This window comes from Maniola jurtina, chromosome 2 (genome assembly GCF_905333055.1).
Source record: "Maniola jurtina chromosome 2, ilManJurt1.1, whole genome shotgun sequence".
NCBI classification, from domain to species: domain Eukaryota; kingdom Metazoa; phylum Arthropoda; class Insecta; order Lepidoptera; family Nymphalidae; genus Maniola; species Maniola jurtina.
In genome coordinates, this window is record NC_060030.1 from 5,172,159 (window position 1) to 5,199,807 (window position 27,649).

General features: G+C 35.8%; 2 protein-coding genes across 3 annotated transcripts; both read left to right on the forward strand.

Annotated features, from left to right (window-relative positions):
• The first annotated feature begins 263 nt into the window (after nt 1-263).
• LOC123876842 (probable RNA helicase armi) lies at nt 264-19,382 on the forward strand. 2 transcript variants are annotated; one of them, XR_006798438.1, is made up of 8 exons: nt 264-423; nt 554-994; nt 2,034-2,437; nt 2,948-3,100; nt 3,207-3,936; nt 6,476-8,034; nt 8,127-8,561; nt 19,365-19,382. XR_006798438.1 is itself a non-coding variant. In XM_045923219.1 (7 exons), exons 2-7 carry the CDS (start codon nt 799-801, stop codon nt 8,472-8,474), a joined length of 3,390 nt encoding a protein of 1,129 aa, XP_045779175.1. In that variant the 5' UTR covers nt 264-423; nt 554-798; the 3' UTR covers nt 8,475-8,762. The 2 variants fall into 2 exon arrangements, 1 of the variants encoding a protein (XP_045779175.1); XM_045923219.1 differs by lacking the exon at nt 19,365-19,382 and having other exon boundaries at nt 8,127-8,762.
• LOC123876851 (protein hook) lies at nt 11,302-27,377 on the forward strand. The gene is made up of 14 exons (XM_045923229.1): nt 11,302-11,544; nt 11,859-12,011; nt 13,174-13,290; nt 14,575-14,669; nt 16,588-16,713; nt 17,233-17,523; nt 17,798-17,935; nt 18,640-18,753; nt 20,548-20,728; nt 21,106-21,236; nt 21,651-21,795; nt 22,081-22,254; nt 22,697-22,805; nt 23,391-27,377. The coding sequence occupies exons 1-14, from the start codon at nt 11,457-11,459 to the stop codon at nt 23,620-23,622; spliced, it is 2,094 nt and encodes a 697-aa protein (XP_045779185.1). The 5' UTR covers nt 11,302-11,456; the 3' UTR covers nt 23,623-27,377.
• Nucleotides 27,378-27,649: the final 272 nt, after the last annotated feature.

A 27,649-nucleotide genomic window follows, 5' to 3' on the forward strand; every position in this document is an offset into this window, starting at 1 on the left:
GAGTCCTATATTTACAGGAATTAATTGGGATCACCACAATTCCCATAATTTATTAACCTTTGGAGACAACAACAATAAACAATATGGCTTCCCAGTATATATACCACAGAGCAAGATACATACTACTCTCTAACGAGAGAATAGTATGCCACAGAGTCTATGTATATGGCCATCGACTAGAAAAAAGAATATGGCTGCAGCTTGTTGCGATACTAGCGCTTTGCGGCTAAGAAAGAACTAAAGGTGTCACGGGCCTGCTCTTTTCTGGTCCGTGAGGCGTGAATACTAAACAACAACAACCAACACAGAATTTACCTAGTCCAATAAATAAATAGAAAATAATAATTGCCATTCAAGATTGGGATGTCTTCCAGTAATATATCTCAATCGGCCTATTCTCCGTCAGAAGCTGAAACTCCTCAAGTAAGTGTAAAAGCACCTAACATGCACATTTTGTACCTACCTCACACATCCAACTGTGCATCCAATAAAACAGCATTTGCCCAGTACATAATAGTGGTAAAGAAAATTAAGTGTATGTATTGCTTTTCAGAATACACCTCAGAGCAGAATTCCGAATTTCGACCAATCATTAAACCACAGTGATCTCGGCCACAGCTTTGAACAATCATTAAAAAGCGCTAACAAAGAACTTCATCAAAAACGGATACAAGCTCTACGAAAAGAACTTGACTATTTGAAAGCAACCGAATGGAAGTTTGAATATGACAAGGGCTTTGTTCAATAGCACTTTTTGGTTTTGCTACTTTTATCAGAAATTTAGTAGTTACTCAAAATATGCTTTCATATATAACATCATTTTTTAATTACTTATTTGGTAAAGACCATAATGAAGAAAGTGATGAAGATATGGAAAATTTCTTAGCAGAGGAACTGTTGGCACTACAAATACAGGCAGAAAAAGAGACAAAGCCTGCAGTGTCAACCCCAGTTAGGGAACCACCTAGAAATGCAGTATGTTTTCAAAAAACAGGTATGTGAATTAATAAAGTACCAATATGTGTAATAAAAACAAAATAACCAAAAGTGTTTATCAATTTGAAGCATTACAGAGGTCTGCACCTCTAGATGAAATTCCATGGATTCCTATGAAGCAGTTCACCTCCTTGTTTCTTATGTGTGCTACAAAATGCCCTTTTGGTTTCAATTTTTCCCGCTAGGTTATATAGGTACCTTCAAAAGCAAAGTGAATAGGCACCTTCTAGGCAGGTATGCTCCACCTTAGGCTTCAACATCACCTACTTTTCAGTGTGATTGTGGTCAAGTGCAAACCTATATTATACCTACTATAGTTCAAAAAATTTAACTATAGTAGTAGTAGTAGTAGGTAGGAAGCATTGCTTGTGCTGGTTCCAATATTGACTTGGTAACTAGATGGATGGCAAACTTTCACCTTTCCTCCAGGGCTTTGAACCATGTTAAGACATCTGCCCCAGTTATTATAACTAACATCCAAACTAGTGGTTGGTTATATAGTAATAAGCCTTTTACAGCAAATCAGTAATTGTGCACAGACATTAGACAAACTCATGAACAGCCACTTGTTAAACATGCAGTCAAACTCTTAATCTTAGTTGAGTCATGTGGAATCCTCTACCATTACTAAAAGGGGCCACAACCCTTAGCAATCAGGAATATAGAGGGATTATTTTGAGTGATGCCCATTATAAGTATACTTTCTACACATCAACAGAAATATGAGTAACAATTTATACTTTGAAGGGATTATCTTTGATATTATTTTACAAAAATAATATACATAATATCCAAATTATGTTTTTTTGGGATTGTCTTACAAAAAATAAGTGCTATTGTAATCAACAATTTCATATTACTGTGAAATTTTAATTCATTGACTAAAATGTACAAAATAGAGGCATTTTGCATTTTATTGAAGCTTCAGAGCTTATATGTTTAGTAATTATTTTAAGATTTATGGCAGTTTGGAATGTGGATTTAATGTCACATTGATATACAATAGTAATGTTTTATTCTTTAATCTGTATTTTCAGGTCTCATAACTTATTGTGGTGAAAACTATATACTCATTGATGGCATGATTTTCCATGATATGACTGGAAGTACTGTTGAAGTGAATGTTAATGATAAAGTACTATATTTATGTTACAAAGATTCAAATGACTCTGTAGTAGTTGTAAGAATTTTGGAAAATCAAGGTTTATTTTGGGGTGATGAGGCACAATCTGAGGAAAAGAGTTTTAGTGTGATAGAACACATTTTAGTAGGCCAGGTTGATCATAGACAAGATCGGTCAGTTTTTATCACAGAGGGTGATTTGAAATTCAACTTAGATGAAGTAGAAGGAACTTTTGTTCCTATACAGGGGGATTGGTTGGAAATGAAATGTTCTGTGCAGCAGGATGAGGATAAACCTGCTGATATGTCTGCGAATCAGGTAGGTAGTAATAATCACTAGGTATATATGTCGCAGGTATATTGTCAAAGCCGTGATATTACAATCAGTGAGATTATGATAATATACCTGCAACATATACGTAATAATCATAACGTACAGACAGTCAGAACTCATGTCTTCACTGTCAACAGTCTGCTGGCTTAAGCGACATACATGAAAAGTACTTCACACATTTTTATATAAGTTTTTACTAATATAGAGGGTATCTTTTAGGAAATACTTCCTAAATAGTTACATTTATTAATACTCTGAAGCACAAACTGGTAGTAGATTACCTACTGACAAGATCATAAGTGCCACAAGTAGACGATGAAATAAATCAGAAATAAATACATACATTTAAAATTAAATTTCATTATAGTCACTCACATAAAACTTGGGGTTTGATGATGGTGGTAATTGAGATGATAATAATGAATGATTGTAATAATACCTATCTAAAGTTTTGAGTGTTAGGAACTTTGCTGTTGTAATTCTTTTTTTTTTCAGGTATTGAAAGTGATATCATTTAATCCAATAAGAACCAAAGTGAAAAGCGCAATTGTAACTGATTGGTCAGGAGCAGATGGTGTTTGTGACAGACAGATTTACTTCAATAAGACTGCTTTAGTAAATAGCATTCAACCCACCATTGGAACAAAGGTAAGTTGTAACAATTCAATGAATTAAACTGTCCACTTCTATTTATTTTTTAATTTGAAGATCACACAAGAGAAAGAATTCATTTATATTTTTATTATCCCTGTAGGTACTAGTTGAGGCAATTGAAAGTACACAAGGCGGATGCAATTGGAGAGCAATAAAACTAATAGTAATTGATGCTGGATCTCCTACAAGGCCACAGGTTGAGATATCAAATGAGGAACAAATAAGTTTAAAGATAGAAAACGAAAAAAAATTAGAAATGACTTATCCTTTAAAATTTGAGCAAGTCAATTTGCATTGCACAGAAAAAATTATGCTAAACATATGCAATAAAAGTAATCAGACTTACATTTTGAATAAATGGATGGTGCTCAGTAAGAAAAGAGACTCCCAGGTGAACATTAAACCCTTTCTCAACCAACCAATAATAGTAAACCCAGAGCAAACGGTTACTTTTACGATTACATGCAATCCTAAATTTTTGGGAAATTCAAAAGAATGTTTTGTAGTTTTGTTTAAAGGGTTTCAGTTGAAAAGGTTTATTGAAATAAATGTAGTTGATGGTAATAATACAATGAATTGTAATGTCGATAATGGCCTGACAAACCTGAATTATGAAAGAAAATGGTCTGACAAAGTAGAAAGTATGAGAAAAATAAGAAATAACGCGAATCCTTTCATTCCTGGAGAGCGACCATGTAAAACACCAAATTTTGTGTCTGTAAAATTAGGTCACTTTCCTATTCCAGACAAGATTTGGTCGATTGTTTTGGGGGATTCAGAACAAACCTTATATACCAATGAATATCACAAAATTTTATCAAACATTGAAAATCACACACACAAACACAAAAAATAGAGAGTTTAGGATACATTAAAAGAGCTAAGAATACATGTAAAGCATCATGGACATTAATTAAGAATAACTTTAATTGCAACAATAAATCAAATGACATCAATGAAATAAGAATTAACTCTGACGTCCATAATGATCCATACACCATTGCAGAAAAATTCAACGATTACTTTATTAATATAACTAAGTATAAACAAGCCACAAATATTTACAATTCTACAAAAAACATACCACTTAACACTAATACCTTGTTCTTAACGCCTATCATTGAATATGACCTGTATAAAGTGATTAAAAATCTTAAAAATACTAATTCTACAGGTTATGATAACATTACAACGAAGATTGTAAAAGCTTGTGCAGCAACAATAACAGGGCCATTATGCCACATAATAAATATGTCTTTTCAAGATGGTACCTTTCCTGAAAAATTAAAGTATTCTATTGTTAAACCTATACATAAAAAGGGTGCTAAAAATGAAATGAATAATTACCGACCTATAACCCTTATACCAATTATTTCAAAAATTCTTGAAAAAGTAATGCATATAAAAATAAACGACTTTATTGATAAAAATAATATTCTGAAAACGAACCAGTACGGATTCCAAAAAAAGCGCTCAACTACATTAGCATGCTTTGATTTAATTAAAAAGGTAAATGGTGCCTTCAACAAAAAATGTTCAGTTGCCGCAATACTATTGGATATGTCCAAAGCTTTTGACTGCGTCAGCCATGAGATTCTTCTCGAAAAACTATTTAAATACGGTATACGAGGCAAAGGCTACGACTGGCTAAAGAGCTATCTCCATAGTCGTCAGCAATGTGTTGAGATTACGACAGTAAAAAATAAACAAAAATCTACTCATAGATCACTATATAAAGAGGTTAAATCCGGAGTTCCCCAGGGTAGTATCCTGGGTCCACTGCTGTTTTTGCTCTATATCAATGACTTACCAGACACGGTTAATAATGATACAATCCTTTTTGCTGACGATATTACCTTAATAGTTGAAAGTAAAATAAAAAATGAACTTGAACAAGACATCAATATTGCACTAAACAAAATTATTCAATGGCTTGACATGAATAACCTTTGCGTTAACTTAAATAAAACAAAAGTAGTGGAATTCCAGACCTATAATAGCTCATCCCTTAACCTTAGCATCAACTATAATAATGAAAAAATAAATGTCGTGCCGTCGGCAACTTTTCTGGGGATTACAATAGATAAATATTGTAACTGGAAAGAACATATACATATTACGTGTAAAAAACTTAATAGGTTCGTATTTGCACTATATCGTCTACGAAATACAATCTCTGAAGAAGCAGCCACAACTGCATACCATGGCTATGTTGCATCTATACTGCGTTACGGACTAATACTATGGGGTAACTCTGTCGATATTATAAATGCTTTCAGAGTACAAAAAAAATGTATCAGATCACTGTGTGGTGCGGATATAATAGCTCCATGTCGGCCTTTATTTAAAAAGAAAAAGATATTACCTTTGCCATGTCTATATATATTTGAGACATGTCTATTTGTAAAGAAACATGAGCATCTATTTGATAGGAAGCCTGACAACGAAAGCCGGCGACAAAAATTTAAATTGGAAATACCACGACAAAGACTAGCGATATGCTCTCGTAATTCATATTGTATGGCTGTCACCCTATATAATAAGTTATCTGATAACATAAAAAATTTACCAATGTCGAAGTTTAGGATAAAGTTATTTGATTATTTAATTGACCAATGTTTTTATAGCGTTAAAGATTTTTTAGATAGCTGTAAGATCTGACATATTATTATTATTGATTTATGATTTATGATTTTTTATTGTTACTGATTGATTTATGATTTTTTATTATTATTGATTTATGATTATGATATTGTAACTCCATGCAAAAAAGAAATTGTTATGACTAGGATAATTATGATAATACATTTATGAGATAAGCCTATTTGTTCAAAAAAATAAGTCTGATTTCTACACAAAAAAAAAGCCAGAAGGTTTTCAACACAAGGTATCCAAATAAACTCATAATTCCTTTAATTAATTTAAATGAGTGTTTCTACAGTTTAAATGAATTCTTCAACACTAAATGATTTATTATGAGGAACTAGTCTATTAATCAATTATTAAGTATGTTAATTGTATACTCTTGTGACTTTTTTGTTGACATTTTACATAGATAATACATGATTTATTAAATTATTTACATTTTAATTTTAAGAGCTCTAAATTATATTTTATTTAACAGTAATGATGGTGTTGTGAAATCAGACCTTTTTATGACTATGTATATGTATACCTACCTAAGTATGACTGTAAGGTGTAAGGTATTTTGAGCATATTCAATGTACATTTAAACTATTTAGTGTAGTTTACATTGCTTATGTAAAATATTTGCACGCCATTACATGGCAAGTGTAGTGACACTAAAATAAATTGTAAAATCTATGCTACCTACATTTGAGCAAATAAATGATGATTTGATTTGATTTGATCGTTTTCCATGTTTGGCACAAGAATTAAATATTGCTAATTACATTGACAGGTGGCATACTCTTATATATTTAGAGGAAATCCAAGCAAATATAAACATGAGGGCTTATGATAAAAGTAAAGTTTACTTGACACACTGTGATGAATATCTTGGTATCGAAATGCCTGGACTTGCTGAGAAAAGACCATCACTGATTAAAGGCGATAGAGTAATAGTTACAGACACTTGGGCCTCAGATGCCCCACAGTATGAGGGATTTATTCATAGCGTTCGAGGGAATTTCCTCTTAATGAAGTTTAACCTCCACTTTCATGAGACATATGGTGGCAGTGATGTTTCAATAGAATTCCATTTATTGCGAACTATTTACAGAAGAGCTCACCATGCGATTAATTTGGCGTTATCTAACTTAGGGCCAGACATTTTATTTCCATCTCGTTTAATAGTGAAACCACTACAGATTCCACCAGAGGATTTAGATAAAATCGAGTGGTTTAATCAAAATTTAAATAAACACCAGAAAAATGCTATTAGTAACATACTTAAAGGTGAATGTCGGCCGATGCCATACATTATTTTCGGACCGCCCGGGACTGGAAAGACTGTTACAGTTATAGAGACTATTTTACAGATACTGAGATGTGTTCCTGAAAGTAGAATTTTAGTTGCTACTCCTTCTAACAGTGCCTCTAATTTGATAACTGAGCGACTTATACAATACAAAGGGAAATTTACAGGCTCCGTTGTTAGGCTCATTGCGACCTATTTAGTTGACTCTGACAGCATACCAGAAGTTATAAAACCTTATTGTGCAACTATCGACATAGCAATAGAAAGAACATCGAGAAACAGACATTTTGTCAAAGATAATATTAATTTAAACTGCTCAAAATCATTAATAGGCAGACACCGTGTTACTATTGGCACATGCTATTGTCTTGGCGCATTGAAACATTTAGACCTGCCTCGCGGCCATTTTACACATATAATTGTAGATGAAGCTGGACAAGCAACAGAGCCTGAAATAATGATACCGCTGACTTTTACAGATAAGGAGCATGGTCAAATTGTTCTTGCTGGTGATCCAATGCAGTTAGGGCCAGTCATCATGTCCAAATATTGCAAAGAATTTGGTATGGATGAATCATTCTTGGCTAGACTCCTTGATAGGTTTCCTTATCTCAAAGATTATGAGGCGTACGAAGATGGCTTTGATAGAAGACTTGTTACCAAATTAAACGATAATTATAGATCATTGAAAGAAGTTTTAACATTGCCTAGTGAACTATTTTATGATGGAACACTTGTACCTAAAATAGATAAAAGTCTGCCGTGGACACGTAAGTTTATAACTGCGACTTCTGAAATTTTTGATTTGCAAAGTCATGACGGAGGCATTTTTGTGTATGGTATTAAGGGTGTTAACATGAGAGATGAAGATAGCCCTTCTTGGTACAATCCGCAAGAGGCTTCAATGGTTGCTCTAACCACATGTAAACTTTACAAAAAGAATCTGACAGCAGATGAGATTGGTATAATCACTCCATACATAGCACAGGTTAGCAGCGTCAGTATTGTGAACACATCTCTATTACTACTAGGACTTTACTTTAGGACTGTCTAATCTAATCTAATGTTTTTTTTTTTCAGACAAAATATTTACGAGTTGTTTTTGATTCCATGGGTTTGCCTCAACCGAAAATAGGAACAGTTGAAGACTTTCAGGGACAAGAAAGGCCAGTTATATTGATTTCTACTGTGAGATCAAACGAGGCAATTATAGAAGAGGACATTAAGCACTACCTAGGATTTGTAAATAACCCAAAAAGATTGAATGTTGCATTGACAAGAGCACATGTTTCAACAATAATTTTCTGCAATCCACATCTATTGAGTATAGATCCACTATGGAATAGAGTAATTGCCCACACAGTCGCAAATGAGAAGTATATGGGCTGTGACTTACCTATTGATTATGAGAATAGTAATAATGTTTAGAAATTAAAAGTAATAGGTACTTACTTATACCTTGTTCACTGAGTCAAGCTAACATAGGGTGCTCTCAATTGCACAAATTGTATTTAAAATTAAAGGACACCATATGATTCTGATTGGTCAATGAGTGTGATCGTTCTTTAAAAATATTATATGCATTTATATGATTCACAAGTCACTACAAAAAATTTTAAATGACAACTTTGTGCATAAATAGATAACTAAGCTTGTTTCCCTGATCAAGGTATAGTAGGTATAGTGATTGTTTAGAAATAAAAGTTTTAAATACAATGGGGTTTTAATTATGTATCATGTTTTTGTCAAAATTTTAAAAATATTTTAGCCCAGGTTACGGGAGGGTAGTTTTACAAGATTTCAAGGATAGCGATACAAGATAAGTGTAGTGAAAGTATTAAGCAATTTATCAATCTCGCACCATGTAGACAGAATTGGCTCATTGGCTGCATGAAGCTAGTCGTTGGTCTTGGCTTCAATTCTCGGATCGGGCTATTAAATAGGTTTTTGTGTCAATAAATTCTCTGTAGTAGCAGGCCGGGTTCACTTGGTCACGTGACACAAGACGATGGCGCGAACCTTTGAAGGGTCAGCAGTATGCTACGGCAGGGTAGCTACATTACGGTTAGTGGCACGCGGCGCGACAAAATATTCTCCGGAGCCAACTCTGCCGCATCGCGTCTCGCCGCTTCGTTGTAATACGGTTTGGGTCATATTCAAAATCAATGAATACTTAGTATATTTCATTACAAGTGCGGAAAGGCTGTCATTGCAAAGAGTTCCGACAAATGTCTACCCGAGCCGAGGCGTAGCTGAAGGCGAGGGTTGACAGTCGGAACGAGTTGCAATGACGGTTCCGCACGTGTACTGAACGACTACTTTTAATACAGTTGCGAAAAAATGAAGCAATTTAATAAAATAATAAAAACACAATAAACTCAACTAACTTAATTTAATTTAATCTAAAACAACTTTATTGTTAATAGATATAAAAAACTAGGGTCGAAATTACTCATTTTAGGCAACCAACAACTAAACTCGCAAAGAAAATTTCTGAAAAATGGCGCCAACCGTAGAATATAAGCAGAGTTTTTTTTTTCTTCACCCATTCTGGTAGGCAAAGGGAACTATGCCTACCAGAATGGGTGAAGAACATACAGCCAAGTCTTCAGTAGAAGTTTTTTATTGATATGAAATGAAAATGAAATTTAATGAGATGAAATGAAATGAAACCTAACCAAACTCATTCAATCAAATCATTAAATCTGATATTGAAACAAATTAGTAGCTTCTTTTTAGAAATATACGTATTTGCATGAATCATAAAAACTTCTATGAATTTTTTTAGTAAAAACTTCATGGTTGGTTTTTCTTTTTAATATTTTGACAGTTGGGAAAGAAAAAGCACGAGTGCGGGAAAGGTAAAAAAAAAAGCACGAGTATGTAGGTAATAGCCCACATCCCGAACGCTATACGTCCCTGCAATACGCCACTTTTTGAGCAACTGTATTAAAAAATAATATTTTTCATGTCGCGCCGGTCGGCTATAGGTTCGGTTTGACCTTAAAATATATTTCGCACCACGACCAATCTTCTCAGAGCAAGAAATCAGAGATTAGACATCTGCGCCGCATGAGATCTGAGATCATGATTCAAGAAGTCAACTCCCGAAGTTCCCGCGCAAAAACCCGAATGATAAACATACCTAATGATAAATGATTAGCAATATCTCTATGGGAAGAGGTATAAAAATCCATAGAGAATTCAAAATATAATAGAAAGGCTTTTCTTCTGGCTTTAATGTATGGACGTATTATTTATATGTTATTTATGTTAGGAAAAGCCTTGGGAAAGCTAAGTACGAAGTTTCTCGCCCTTTTTCCCCGTGGCTTTTTGAAATAGATAGGTGTCTACAGTGCGACAAGGCTCTTTTGGCGCTTGGCCAAAATCGAAAGTAACGCTGCAATCTTGTGAAGTGTCAACCGCTCCCTTTGGTCAAATGTCATATGGACTTCGTCTGTGATGGCGTTTGCTGGCGCGCGTGCTATGCTTGGGCGCCGCGCGTATGTCGGCGGGCGCCAGCGCAGACGGAGTCCATACTTGTATAAATTCAATAACTTGAAAATATCACAAACTTGACATTGGCTAATCAGAGTAAAGTCAGATTTAAAGAAAAAAAAAAAAAAACCGCTCCCTTGTATGTGGTGTTGCTAAGTAAGAAATCTGATATTGAGATATTTGAGCAATTTCAAATACATAACTTCACGATAATAGTTATCTTGATAAGAAATACCTACAGCACAAATTTGTCTGCATCTTACAGCTACATTTAGCACTAGGTAAGTATAGTATTTGGGCCGTGTTTGGTGGCGCGCTCTTGGAATGGCTGATAGAATGGAATGGCAAAAAAGTATAGTATTAGAGCAGGTAACAAAACATGATAACTAGGTTGCAAGTCCATGGCCTATCAAGAATTTCTTTTTCGCGATATGCAAGCAGGGACGGCATTCTTAATTTCTCATTCTGTTAAAATTAGGTAAAACTTGTTCCTTTTTTAACATTGCCATTTTCAACATATTCCCTAAAATTGAGAAGATTTTATGTGCTGGCAGCCTTTGTTCTACAAAGTCTACGCGCCCCTGATATGTCTGCCTAAAGATCCTTGTCAGACTAGATCTTGGAAGTCTGTAGTGGTCTATAGCTGTTATAGAACTATGGAAATGCCAAGATGCAGTCACAACCTTGGTTATATACTATCTCTATGGTCACAACTGTCAATTTTTGATTTCAAAGTTCAAAGTGGTTCAAACGTCAACGTCACTAATGATCAGTTCAGCGTATTTTTGTGATTATTTTTTTTAATTTCAAAAATAATTATCTTATCAAGTGTTAAATAATGCTTTTGCGTAAGTAAAACTGCAAGTGTTTTATAAATTTAAAGGATATTCTGAGAGATTTTATTCTTCGAGTATGGAAGCTAACAGTGTTGTTCTATGTGACAATCTAATCAAATGGTTGCAGACTTTGAATCTTAAAGCCAAACATGGAAATCCATCAGGTAAGTCCTTAATCCTTGTTGCTTTGTCATAATTTTATATAGAAGAGCTATTATTAGATCTAGAATATCGTTTCCAACATTTATATGTTCATACAAAACAATATAACAATCCAACCAAAATTATTTGTTTACATAGTCCATTTGGCCTAGAAATTCTAGAGGCAAATTAACACAGGAAGTTATAGAACTTCTAGTAAGTAATCTAAACGCATGCCAACAAGAAACAATATTAACTGGTTAAAATTTCCTTATCGTAATGACTTTTATATTGTATGAAAAGTGAAAGTGTTTGCTAGGCGTTTGACTGTTCACAGAACTATCAGATGGTGTGGCAATAGCAGAGGCACTTACTCAAATTGCGCCTGAATATTTCTCAACATCATGGAATTCCAAAATTAAAACGGATGTTGGTCATAATTGGAGACTGAAGGTTAGCAATTTGAAGAAAATATTGGAAGGTGTAGTTGGTAAGTTGATAACTCAAGTCAAAATGAGTATATGCTTTATTAAAAAAAACATTACCAGCCTCAACAAGTTTAACCTAATGTAATAGATCTTAGAGATGAAATATTGCTCATATGAAGTATATGTCCTATGTCTCAAATGAATCATAAGTGTATTGAATCAGTTTGATGTAGGCGGTTACCAGTATGGCTATACTTATGCACTTATATTTTATAGTTGTCTACTATGGACTAACAGTAGACAATGATTCGATCAAATAATGAAAAAGGCACACACTGGTATTAAATTAAATATGATAGTGGTATGTTATAAAAATGAAAACAATTTGATCAATAGTTAATTCATTTAATTTCATGAATTAGCCATCACTACTAATATTATAAATGTGAAAGGCTGGTTTGCCCTTCAATCACATTACAATGGAGCAACTAATTTCAGTTATGTTTCTTATTGACATATTTCTTGACAGACTACTTATTATCCTGGTAAAACAAATAGTTTTTACAAGATTAAAAAAAATCTAAATCCATGCAGATGCAGTCACTGGCATCAATTAGTAATATTATATAAAACTTTTGTAAAGGTATCTCAGAAAGTGTCTTTGAGATAAGGGAGAAAGGGGGATGCAATAGAAACATGTCCAAACTCTACAAATGGTTTATTGAGACTGTTTTACATATAAAATGTTATGAACAATAGGGTTTACATGAGTACTTCATCTTAATAAAAGCCCCAAGTATTGGAAAAGGCGATAGGTGTTATAGGATTAAGTATTAGCAAAGTATACTAGTATTATAGTAGTTTGATTGTAACTCACAAGCTTCACGTATAATAAACTAAACCTCTTTATAATATATATTTATTATTTGGTAGGATAAATATATAATATTATCGATAAATATATAATATTATCGTTCCAAAGATTAGCCAGTTTAAACATACAGACAGAACTAAAATTTTAAAAACGCGTGATTCAGTTCAAATATCCATATGAGCTTAATATTTTGTACTTAGTTATTTCAAAATTACAGACAGACACTTACTCGTACTTCAATTTTATTTATTACTAAGTATAGATTAGTATAGATTAAAGGAGTTATTTGACAAAATGGTGTGTATCAGATTATTATTTATAGGAGGCTTAAAATTGTAATTTATTTTCAGACTACCATCAAGATATCTTAAACCTAAGCTTGCAGGAGTTTTCTCGGCCGGATGTAGTTAATATTGCTGAGCATGCAGATCCAACAGATTTAGGAAGACTATTACAACTGGTTCTCAGTAAGTGGACTTAGTATAAAAAATTCAAGTTTCCTCCATGAACATGAATAGCGAGACCCAAAAAAAAGTTTGGTTTACGTCCTCGAGTGAAACCTTGTTGAATAGGTCATTAAGAAGTTTCTTAGACAGTTTTAGAAGCTTGCTTTTAGAAATAGTGATTATCAATTTTTTTTATCAAATTGCGTGTCTACAGAACCCTGCCTTATGCTTTTTTTAAAGAATAAGAAATATAATACCCCCCCCCAACCCCCCTTTATTACCCCCCTTTCCCATCCAATTAAGCGTAAAGCTTGTGCTAGGAGTAGGTACGACAATAGTGGGGGGGTGGGGGTTTTGAACCGCTGACCTTTCGGAATTCAGTCTGTTCCTCAACCGTTGAGCTACTGAGGCCTACAAAAGGCATTGAGGATTATTCTGACAAGCACTTGACCAGGTTTATTTAAATTGATGACAAATAATAATAATTAATTATTGTTGGATTGTGATCTCACCTGAGTAGAATTTTTTCAGCCGCTAAGTCTGAGATAAAATCAGATAATCCTACTACTCGGTAGTCGGCAGTTAAGCGGCATTGTACCGGAACGCTGTAGGTATATATCGCTACACAACTTTGCCGATCATAGATCTATTCTATTAAAAATCTTCCATCCATATAAATGTTTTGTGAGGAGACTCGTCATTCTGAGAGGAGACTCGTGCTCAGTAGTGGGCCAGTAATGAGTTGATCATGATGATGATGATGATACCCGACAACCCGACTACTTTAATCTATGGATACGACTTTTTTTACGATATGAATTCAAAATTCGATATAAATATGTATTAACACGACTGCCCAAAAAAGTAGTAGTAATATTTTTAGGGTTCATGTGTGTATTTCTTGTGCGTATTTCTATGTGAATTTCATTATACCACCATAAATCCATAACTTGTAGATGCTTGAGCAGATCTGGATGTAGGGGGTATCGTTAGAATCCTTACATCATCCAGAGTGACACTGGCTATAAATAAATAAAAAAACGATATGGCGGGGCAGTCCTGTTTTTTAATTAGTTTAGTTAAGTACAACTTGTTTCTCAATTTTTTGTCATATCCGTCGTTTGGATTTCTTATGACATTAAGTTATCAGATATAATGAGTTGTTTAGATGTTTGAATACACGTGAACGTACATACAAATAAGACGAACGTAAACTGGGAAAATCTTTAAGTATATTCCATATCAGTAGTCTAGTAAAAACAGCGCAAATCTATTTACCTTATAAAAGCATTTCAATGACACCAGGTTGTGCAGTCAACTGTATTAAGAAAGAGGAATATATCACGCGAATCATGAAGTTGGAGTTTGCGTGTCAGCGATCCATAATGCAAGCGATACAAGTAAGTTAAACAACGTAGATAATCTGTTATGATTATACCTTATAATTTGTACCTAACTAGTATGAAGAAGGCAAGGCTAGGTGCATATTAGACCATTTGGCCTTGTTACACGATCAATTTCGCGTAGCTCCGATGTCCGAAGTATTAGCGGCAAGAGGACGCAAAAAGTTTGATACGCCGATATGTTGTAGTTGATACGCCCTAAAGATAGACTTTCGAGTCGAGCGTCTGTAAGGCCTCATTCGCACGAGAGCTTTTTTAACGTCCATAGCGTTTCAAATAGAACGCAATACAGCGCAACGCCGGGTTTTAACGCTCGTGCGAATTAGGGCTTAATGTCAGTGACGTCGCGACAGCAGAGCAGAAGATAATGTACTAACCGAGTATTATAAGTCCATGGTACTCACCATACAAATGTAGGTAACGTCATTCAAGCGCAGCAGTTCTGATGCCTAACTAGCAGCGGCGTCAATTTGTCGGGGCTAGGCGAAATTGTGATCGACAAAATTATTTAATGTAGACCCAGTCTTAAAAATTAAAGCTAAATTGCACTTCTAAAATTAAATGTCTGTGCTACACGGACAGATAGACATAACAAAATTATCTATTAATCATGTTACGCCTAAAATGATAATCACTTGTTCTACAGAACATCGTATTAATCCTACTCTAAGTAGGTGAGACTGACAAGTTGAATTTTGAAATATCCTTTTTAGACTTTAGGACGGAAGTTACGGCCCAGATCGAATCTTTCTAGCTTTAGCATTTTAACTCGTCGCTCGACATACGCCATTCACTGTCTTATATTATGGCATTCTTATAATGGCTTCCCACGGTGCGTGATATTGCGGACGGACGCGGACCAGCCCTCACCGACGCGACGCACCATGGGAAGATTATCGTCCGTGGTAGCGCAGACACGTCGTCATCGTCGTCCAAGCTTTGTGCGCGGTGCGTGACTATCCGTGATCGTCGGCAGTGATAAATCTGCAGAATCACCCACCGTGGGAAGCCAGTATTATTTACATATTTGTTTACGTACCCTAGAATAAAATTTTGTATCATATTAATTCAAAATATTTTTATTCAAGTAAACTTATACAAGTGCTTTTGAATCGTCAAAATAATCTACCACTGTTTCGGAATGCCGTTCCTACAGAGAAGAACCAGCAAGAAACTCGGCGGTTGCTCTTTTCAAATTAAGATGCTCTTCCAGTCACGAAAGTTGTATTCGATAGTCCTTTCAGCGCTGAAATTGTAAGATCACAGCGTATCTTATGCAGTCTTATATTTCGGTGATCTACAATTCGTCTAGTTATTATTTTATTTCACTATTGTATAAATATTTAGTCGAACTAATTGATATTATAAACAGTGCAGAAAATGGTCGTAATATTTATTGCAAAAATAAATTAGCACATATTATTGCTCAACGGCACTTTCGATGATGTATGCTCGTTAGTCGCCGCAAAAGAAATAAGTACTATTTAGTTACGCACAGTTTAATGTCCTTGGATCACGAATTGTACAGCAGCGCATAACATAACGTAGTTAGTTAACGCCTGGCTGTTGGTGTTATGTGATCGTCGGACTTTTTAATTTTTTACCGCGAAAAATGTTCGAACTGAAATAAAGTTAGTGAACGTGTTTTTAGTTTGAGTCTACTAGTTGGATTACAATGAATTGGAAAACACGATACACAAGATTAAATCGTTTAAAAGTGCAATGATCTTCAGTTTTTTCCCACGAAAAATTGTTGTTTTTTATAACTTGAGGTTTTGTTAGTTAAAAATCTTTAAGTTAATTAATCCTTTACAAAGGTTTACGTAAAGTGTTTGACTGTATGATTTTCAGATCTTGCATAAGTATTTTGTGTCGAAATGAATTTGATGTGTTAAGTTTGTGTTTTGCTCGCAAGGAACTGGAGAATATAACATTGGGAACGAATCGCAGTAGTATTCCTTCGGAGACGACTAATATAGATCAAACTGATGCTGATATGAAAGAAGCGCTCGCGCAAAGATGCCATGAGCTTGACACACAGGTAAGAATAATATCACATTGATGACGTCAATTAAATTCATTTTTCAGTTTTTTCTGGCCCTGTTTTAATAATGAAAAAAAAAACATTTTCATCTTTCATATTATAATTCAAACTAATACTATTAATGTGAAAGTGTCCGTCTGTTATCAGGAGATGGATGGACATTGGCTACTTTTTATCCTGTGAAATTAAAGAGTTAGGTAGTTACCAAGGGATTTTTAAAAACCTAAATCCACGCGGACGAAGTCGCAGGCATTACCTTATATTTCTTCGGTATAAGTAATCGCTTATTATCTTTTTCACCTGTTTGTAAATATTAGTATGTAGGTTACATACTTAAATGATTATATTATGGATGAATTTTTCTCTCCGATTTCGAAAAATCATTTCTCCATCTTATGATGTATAAATGCAATGATTAAATTAGAAAATACAACATTTGAAACCAAAAATATTAAGTTACTGCTTTGTGTTTCCCAAAAAAAATACATTATTGTAGTGAGCGGATTATTTTCCTAGGTGAAAATTCTTCAAGAAGAGAAAATGACGTTACTGAGCGAAGTCAGCAGGTTGACTGCCGCAAGAGAAGCGGAAGGTGACACCAACGATGCGAGGGACTTGGACGAAGCGGGTGCGTCGCTCGGGCCCGCGCACGCCGGCACGTTGCGTTATAGCAACATGCGTGCGCAGTTAGACGCGTTGAAGGACGAGCTGGATAAGGTGGAACTGCAGAGAGATGACCAGAGAGCCAGGGCCGAAACACTGGAGAGAGAACTTGCTGTAACGAAGTTAAAGAATGAGGAGTTGCAGGTAAGCTTTTGCCGTCTTAAAACCAGTTTAGAGATATGAATCAAATATATCCTGTAGAATACCTTCATAAGACAGATAGACGACCTCGAGTTTAAAATTGGCCAGCGCTTGGTCACCAATGCTTGTTCTAGCGTGACGATCCATCAACTAGGATGAAGCCAATGAGCTGCTTTGGATCTCGCGTGGGTACGCTGGCCCACAGCTGAAAATTGCCGACCGTAATTCTGTTTCTATACTATTTGATAGAATCGTTATAGTATTGATCATGTTTTAGATAGCAGCGTCAGAGAACGTGGTTCTCAAGGATGAGTTGGACGCGCTGCGAGAGACGGCGGCCAAAGCGGCCGCGCTCGAGGCTACCGTCGCTTCCTACAAGAAGAGAATGGAGGAGCACGTAGACTTGAGGCGACAGGTTTGTTTATTAAACTTAATAGCATTTGTCCGCGGTTCCCATTAGGTACGTGTCATATAAGTGAAAAAAAATTCAGAATCGGATTATTCGTTCTGGAGTTTACCCACACGTACAAACTCATAAACTAATAATTTTTACCTCTATAAAGTATTAAGATAAATATAAACTATCTATGATATGTTTTTTTTTTCATGCTAATTGCTATAGTCAAAGCTCCTTAAACTTATCAGCTTAGCCTGATTTAAAAAAAAAAACGGACCGAATTGAGAACCACCTTCTTTTTGGAAGTCGGTTAAAAAGCACCTAATTCGCAATATCCAAAGGTTAACATAATATTATGAATTAAAAAGTAACAAACAGACTTTTGAAATTATAATATTAAATTGGGAAGTATAGATAGATGGATCAAAACAGGATTGAAAAAACAAAAAAAAAAAATTGTTTAAAACAAAATCAAAAAAACATGTTTCAAACAATAATTTTAATGGTTTTTTTTTATGTTATGCACATCCTGATATTGAGGCTAGACTAAAGGAGTTCGAGGATATCCTGTAAATATAAATAAATAAAATCTTTTTATTTGCAGCAACTAGGGCTCAATTTGTTAGTAGACAGACACACTTAAAAACTAATGTTAGTACCTGTTATTATACTCGTGGCAAAAAGACAGTTTTTTTTAAACATAGTATGATGTTTTGTCGTAGGTGAAACTGTTGGAGCGCGCTAACACGGAGCACGTGCAGCGCGCCATCGAGCACGAGCAAGCGGCCGCGCGTGCGCACGCTTTGCGCGCGCAGCTTGACATATACAAGAAACAGGTATGTACAGTAATCTTTTCATTTCGATATGCAAAACGTTTTCCAGTATAGCACACCGCTATTGCTTGTTGCCTATGGCTGTTTTGTATGCGCGAATCATAAGCGAGATAGCATGAGTTTCTGTAGTTCTTCTGTTTAAAGTCTTAACGTTATGGAATAAGGTCTGTATTATATTGCTACATGCAGTTTAAGTCGGCGTTAGGTTGGTAGTACTGTAATACCGCACGCCCGCCTTTAGAGCAGCATCGAAAAGCTCCAGGAAGGACTAGTAGAAACATCTGTTACCAACGTAATTTTGTGGCTTACGTGTTACGTCTATAACGTGTCTTGCTAAAGATTATAATCTTTCAGTTGTATAATAATTAATGACCAGTGATAGTAATGTACGTAATTAATTGAACTAATTATTGTTGGCATTGATTGATTACGATAGGTACATAAATCCGTTGAAGTGATATATTTTGCTATAGACAATAAATAGATTTAAATGAAAAGTATATTTAGGTACATTACAAAAGTAGACATTATGTGGTATTATTTATATCAAGTTTTTTAAACATAACCAATTAGCAGATCTAATATTAAGGTCATATTTTTCCACTAGGAATATTGTGAAAAGGATAGCACTAATAGATCCTAATCCTGTCAATTTAGAGAAATTAGTGTAGAAACAAATAGTTACCATTATTCATTTATAAAAAATAGATGATGCTGCCTGAGATTAAATGTTCGTCCGCTTGGACGAACATGGAGGTTTTTATAAAATTGTGCAAACTGCAGGATAGCCTATATGTGTTTCCGAGATGTATGTACCAAACTTCGACAAGATCGGTTAAACCGATGGGCCGTGAAAAGGTTACAGTCAGACATACACTCTTGCATTTATTAGTACAGATATACAGATATTGAATATTTAATTTCAATTAGAAAACGTTATAAGGAAGTGATATGTAATAAATTACTAAAAAAAAACATGATTTGTTTTTTATTTCCGCAGTTTACTTTCATTTACGTTACGTATTTATCATTTTAATATAAAGTACATAATTATACATTTTAAAGAATTCGTTAAAGCTTGATGAAATCAAAAGAATATTGATTTTTGTTATAGACTTTTTCATTGATATAATTATGACGTTTTGTCAAAAACTTGAGAGATTTTGTTTAAAAATGTCATTGAATTTCATAGCTGAAACACTCAAATATTTGCTTTAAATCAAGTCGAAGGAACCAATATTCCTAGTTTAAATATTTCGTTCATAGGTTCATATTTTCATTCATTCATTCAATCATAGTTTCTCTCAAATTGTTGTTACGAACACATGCCAATAGGAACCAATAAGAATAAAACATCATCAACAGCTCTACCACATACATCACAATTAGGAGAGCTCCTTTCCTTCATTAATTAATGTTTAAACTTTCTAATGACATGTGACCAGATCAAAGTCTAAATGGCATGTGTCCGGATCTAAAACTGAGATCTTTAGACCGAACTTAGACTTTGCTCTGACTTATGACACTGTTAAAATGAGACAGTGTTATATTGCTGACATAAATCTGTGTCGTTTTAACTGAAACCTAAGTCAAAGCCAAAGTACATTCTATAGATCTCAGTCTTAAGCTCCGGCTACACGCTCCGTCTTACCTGAGAGCTTACCTGCACAAGCCAGTTTGCGCAATTAAGTGTGTGCTTGTGGACGGCAAGACGGTACCCCGCACTGCGCAGGCGGTGCGTGTAGCCGGAGCGTAAGTCTAAACTTGAGAGATCTTATCGTGTATAATGTCGTGTAGGTAACAGACTTGAACGAGAAGTTAGACGCAGAGATAACGAAGGCGGACAAACTGGAGATCGAGAACAAAAAGCTGAGCAGCCGCGTGGCGTCGCTGCAGCGCGAACGAGATACGCTGTTGCACGAGCGCGAATCCCTGCGAGAGACCGTCGACGAGCTACGCTACTCTACTATTACTACCGGTAAACACACACTTAAATATTTCTTTAAACATCGCCTCTCACCGTTTATTCCCTCACTCTCATATCCCGATAGATCGGAAATCCGACACGACCGGGGAGAGAGAGATCAGGCGCAGGGCCGACGGCTCTACGTGCTCTCCGAGGCATGCCAGTGAACTTCCAAACTCCGGGATAGTACTGAGACGTGATCTTGAAGTTTTTACTTTTTACACCCCAAAATCATCCAATGCGTCCAAAAAAATTTTCATTTAAAAAAAGTGTTTTCATATAATTTGTTTATTTTTGTGCTTGATCACATTCTTGTCGCGTGGTTGTGTTTGTGTAAGGCGTATATTTGAATTTGAAACATTTTAGCAACATTTCTGTTGTTATTGCAGGCGCGAGTGAAGACAATGTGTCACGAGAGTTGACGCGAAACGACTGCAAAGAACGCCTTATAAGGCTGGAGCACGAGAATAAGTTGCTGCGCCAGAACCAGGGCGCGCAAGCCGACCAAGCCTCTGTACAGGTAACATATGTATATAGAATATAACGACCTCATTGTTTAGTGACTAGCTTATTGGCTGTGGATCACAAGGTCCTGGGTTCAATTCCCGGTTATTAGAAAGTTTAGACAAGAAACAGTTATTCTGTTTTTTCGTCGAAAAGTTCTCGATAGTAGCACAGAATCGGTAAGTTGGCGATGTTCAACCCTCGTGCCTCGGAGAACACGTAAAGCCGAAGCTAAAATATAATAAATAAATAACTCTTTATTCTGAGCACGCGTTACAAAGAAAGAGATTATTATTGTTAAATATCTGGAGAGTGGCATAGGCTATATATATCCCGGAAAATCCTAATTGCCACGCGATTTTTAGAAACCTTAATCCGCGCGAAGTCGCGGGCATAAGCTAGTTCGGTAATAAATGAACAAATATTGCAGGCGATGCTCGAGGACTACGCGGCACGGCTAGAGGCGCAGCGCGCTAAGAACAGGGAGGCGGCCGCGAGGATAATGCAGCTCGAGGCGTCGCTCGAGGCGCCCAACCCGCGCCTCACCTCCGCCATCGAGGACAGCCAGCGCAAATGTGAGGACTAGCTTCTAGATCCTTGCTCTTATTTATATCAATGTATATGTATTACAGTCAAAACTCTTCTCCATCAAAATTACTTTGGCAAGCGAAGCGAGCTGGCGACCTTCATAGCGTAACGTAATGAGTAGGCTTATATCTTAGTTGAGTATTGGGTTCAAAGCCCAATACTGATATTCCAATAATGCTCACATCGTCGTCATTTCACCTTAAGACTAGATATGTTTACGGTTATATGTCAGGACGCGTGGGTTTCAAGTTTTGTGCATGTTTTTGTGGCAGCTCTGCAAGTGGAGGAGCTGCAGGCGGCGCTGGCGGAGGAGCGGCGGCGCGCCAGCAAGCTGCAGGAGACGCTGTCGGCGCGCGAGGCCGAGCTGCTGGCCACGGAGGACAAGTACAAGAAGTGCGTGGAGAAGGCCAAGGAGGTCATCAAGACGCTCGACCCCAGGACTACTGGTAACTAACTATACACTCCATACAGACACAACCTCTTATCACTAAATTATACTTGAGAATAAATAAATAGAAGTATACTGAGATTTATAGAGTGTACTTTGACCTTGCTCAACTTAAGCTTCAGTTGAAACGAGACGGCCGTCAGCTGTCTCGTTTTAACAGTGTCTTAAGTCTGAGCAAAGTCAAAGTGCGCTCTATAGATCTCAACCTTAGATACTTACTTTTACGAGTGTAAGTTCAAACTCTTGACCTTGACCTTAGTCACTGTACTTAATTTCATACGAACTGCGTAGTTTTAGCAGGACTAGCAGACACTGTTCCAGCAGGACAAACATACTTCAGTAAGAGCTCTCAGCAGGTCTAGTCACACCGGGTGACCTTTCAATAATATCTAAATTGAATAAATAATTTTTGACTTTGGCTTTGACTATATCGTTTACAGGGCAACAATCGATGTCAGATACAACACTGGGCTACTCGCGCGGCGCGGGCGCAGCCAGCGCGAACGCGTCCCGCGCTGAAGCGACGCCTGCTACTAATAACAGACATGAGTAAGTCATATTTTAGGGTTCCGTATCTCCAAGAGGAAAAAGGAACTTTTATAGAATCACTTTGTTGTCTGTCTATCAAGACGTGTCAAGGGATCAAAACCTATACGGTACTTCCCGTTGACCTAGAAGCATGAAATTTGGCACGTAGCAATATATTTAGTACAAGGAAAGGGAATAATCTAAAAACCGTGAATTTAGGTTTCATCACAGTATTAAACACTAAAAAGTATTAGTTCTCGTACGACAACGGTACGGAATCTTTGTGCTAGTCCAACTCACACTTGACCGGATTTTTTTTCGACGACAAGATAGCTAAACGCTTTCGCAAACGGGCCACTCGCCACAGTCAGTGACTGACAACCGGCGTCGTATATCGAAACCACAAATAACTTTGTCCCGCTTTGATTTGATATAAAATATCATTGCAGTAAAGTACCTATCACTTCAAAAATGACTAAGACATGATTTTCAAAACATCAAAATTTCTCCGTTAAATATAATTTGGCTGTTTTGAAAATGGCTCGAAAAGGAGTTTTTGTCGCGCGTTTTGTCTTTTTTTTAATTCAGGATCGACTTTCGTTACAGGTGGAGTGGCAGCGGCAGCGGCAGTGGAAGCGAAGAAAGCAGTCGAAGCGCGAACGAGCAACGCCTACTCGTCTCAGCGTGGTACCAACTCGGAGCGCGGTGTCACAGGGAAGCTGTCGAGTCGCGCTTCGCCGTACTGTCCGCGGGCCACTCGTTCCTCGCGCGGCAGAGACGCCAGCCCGCGCGACCGCGGCCCGTCCCCATGAGCCCCGCCACCGCGCCCTCGCAATGACGCGCGACGCCGTGACGCGCGACACGCGTCGCTTACAAGACCACCTCCCACATTGTTAAGATGAACGTTGATCTATAGTTTGCTGGACCATGGATGTGACTATAGGACTCTTGAAAATCGGCATTGGCCAACAGTTACCTGAATTCTACAAAAAAATCTCGTTCATTTATTTTCGAACGAGCGTAAAGACACAAAGTTTTCGCGCGGCCGTTCATGTGAGCCCTGCGACCGCACCCTCACAGTGACGCATGACGTCGTGATTTTGAATGTTCAAAATCGGTATTGGTGAATGAAGATCTAGCCAATAGTTATTCAACTTGAATACTTCCCACACTATGAGTTAGCGCAAGACGCACACTGGTAGAGTGTAGTGCTGCCGAGGCGTGGCATTTTTCTAGATAACAACTCAAACTACTATTTTCGAATTAATTTGGCATATATAGGCGTAGGTGCGCGGCGGGTCACGCGTCCTTTATCCTACATGTTTTGTTTTCACTACACCAATTTCAACCGTATATCTACATACATAAAACCGAGTTTAAGTTGTTATCAAAAAACCTCGGCTCTACATACAAAAAATAAGGTAAAGTTCTTGCATTTCACAAGCGTGCGCCATGGCTCACGCTTGTGTTTAGGTTGTATCGGTATAAGTAAAGTGAAGTAAATGTGTGCGTTTGCGAGCGCTTCCTCGCAACTGATTGGTCCAACAGACACACACACTTACGCAATGTGCGTGTACACAACGTACAACAAGTAAAGAATCATACAATAGGTGATTTGATTGTTGGACGTTAAAAACTGATGATAATAATTAACGTAATTGAAGATCGAGTCAGTAGTTACTCGTTTTAAGTCAACAGTTACCATCTTTAGAAAAAAATCTCATATTTTTATAACATTTGATTGTAGAAAGTATAAACGTGACATTCATGCGTGAGCAGAATTTCTGTCTAATCTAGAATGCAGCTTAGGAGTTACAACATTAATTATTATCTTAGAATACAGAAGTATTCTGAGCATACCTGTTATATAGTAACTGACAGCGTTGATACCCTATCTGTGGAAAGATGTTAGTTATACCGCAATTAGGGCCGGCGCACATATGGCGGAGCGCAGCGCAGAGCATGCCCACGAAGTTTTCTAATCGCGTGACATATTACGCGAATTTCTACCAGAGAATGCACGAGCACGTGCGCTGATGCGCGAGTATCCGCACGGATGCACAATTGATTTTAGATACTCGTATTATTTCAATGAGGACAATGTCGATAATATTTTGATTGAAAAATGCTCTGCGCTGCGCTCCGCCATAATATGTGCGCTGGCCCTTACGTAATCTCCAACAAATTCTAGCGCTTGCCATTTTGACTCACCAACCAATCGCAAACGAAACTATGTTGAATTTCGAATATTTTAGAAAACATGTTTGTGATTGGTTGGTGACTCAAAATGGTTAACGCCTAATAATAACAGAGACAGCCCTATACTAACTTCTTTCCGTGGTTACAGTATAGTTGGTATTATTGTTTGTCTGTTGTCTTTGGTTAGGTTGATTGTTGTACACAATCTCTAGAATAAACTAAAATGACCAGTCTAAAAATTATTGCTACTCCTTTCACAATGCTTCCTGCGAGATTGTGTACCAAAATAAACTACAATGTTTTTTGAATTAAGATTAGTAATATTTAGGCATTTTTCACACTAAACCTATTGTCAGTGAATGTGAGCAAGCAGTAATATGCAACTCATTCATGCAGGACCAGCAATAGTTCTGCACTACTGCCAATTGTTCAGTGTGAACGAATCCTAAGTCTTAGGTCAATATTGTAAAGAAGTCCAGTATATAGCAAAAATGTTTCAAAATCTGTATCAGTTGTCTCGAAACAATAATATTCAATTTTATAAATAAAATAATTAATCATTTATTGCCTCAAAAGGCATACGTCCAATTAGGTTGAGCCACTGATGCCTAAAATAGGTTAAACGCCTGTGTTATAGGCATCATAATGTTATTTTTTTAAATGTCTCAATCGCCCAATAATAGGTATTGCCTAGTAAATTAATACAAAGTACTACAAAAGTATAAAATATAATATCACAATAATAGTGCATTTTATTTTGGCAATAAAAATACTATTATCTGATTATATTATTAGATTTATTGATTGCTCACTATCAAAGACTTTAAGTTAAAGATGTGTAATGTGTTTTCATATACTTATATTTTTACTTTATAACGCCGCCTGATGAGAAAACTGATAACACATAGTTTTCATTGAAAAGTAATAATATAACGGTTATAAATAAATACCGGCTTTAGCTTTAGACACGTGCAACTTCGGTGTTGCCCGACAACTTTTGAACCTGTTGGTCTATACCTATAGGCTCGCCTTAGGCTCAACACAGCACAGCGACGAAGCAACGGCGACGCGTCTTTTCCTAAAATAAAATATGTAAGACATGTATTCTGAATTTTATCACCGCCGTGTACTGCACAAACTTGAACGAATTCTCCGCTCCGTGTTCTGACGGTTTTACTCATACCAAATTATTTAAAATAATCTTTGAATACATAGCATTTTAGAAAAGACGCGACCTGTAGCATCGACTCTGCCGATTTGCCTTGAGCCTTGCTCGGCAACTGATGAGGATTTCATTTTTTTTTTGTTCACACAACAGTTCAAGTTTGAAGTTTTTATTTGGTGCATTTTTACTGTGTAAGATATTATTTTTAAGTTCAACATATTAAAAAGTAATATAAAATAAAATGTAATTGAACACAGTTCATATTTAATGGGTATTTATTTTTTATTATAATTAATTAATTATTATTAACGTAAAAGACAGATTCATGTTATATTGACCAATTACCAAACAAAGTTAATGAACAAAATATGGTAGTGATAATTTTTTTAAACATTAATTAATAAAGAAAATTTATTAAGTACATAATACTACTTAATTTGATATTTTTATTTCGAAATAAGCATGAATAGTAAATAATATCATCACATCAAATTCCAATGTTAATGTTATGTTTACAAAGTCACTGGTATTACAGTAAAATTAATACTAATCTAGATTTCTCAGAAAATATAAAGCTCCAGGCATATTTATGTAGAGTCAAGTCAAAACATAGCGCAGTGCAGCGACTTTCCTAAAATGTTACAAAATAAACCGTATGTGCTTTCTATAAAATTGATTTTAGTTTTCTGTCGTTTGTATTTTGTTTTTGTAAAAATTTACACTGTGGCAGAGGTGATAAAGTTCAGTTTACTTGGAAACATTTTAGGAAAGGCGCCTCGTGTTGCTGCGACTCTATTTATTGAGGCATTATATTTTAAGCCTAAAATCTTGAAACTAGGCGTTTTATATTTTATAATTATGTAGGTATATTTTATTCTGCACAATCAATAATAATGTTTTGATTTTAAAATTGTTTTAGATTATTCATTTCTTAAACCTAATATATAATACTTTTTTGTAATACCTTTTTTATGTAAACGCACCTTAAATTCATCTTTATTATTAAACATTTATTCAATAGTAATTGTGATAACTTTGTTAGATTTAGAAATTATTATAAAATCGTGTTAATTTGTAACGTAAAAAGTATCATTTCGATTAATATCTATAATTCTATATATCGCACATATTAATCAGTTATTTGTTTTTATTTAATACATATGGCGTGATTTAATGTTTGTAAACATTTATAATTTATTATTAGTTAAAAATAAATTTTCTTACCTTTACAATTCTATTTATTTATTAAATAAGTACTTAATTTTTTTTTATATATTCTTTTGCTAAGGGTCCACGACCAATAAAATTTGCAGAAGTTAGCTCTGATCAGTCACTTGCACAGTGCAACTGTAAACACGCGCAGCGACTCAATTTCTGCAAGTTGGTAAGTAAGTTGTTGTAAGTTGGTTGGTAAGGTCTAATCTAAAGGATAAGGATATTTTAAAGCTGTTAAGGTAGAGACCGTCAATAAAATCACAGTGGGTCGCAAAACTCAATGATT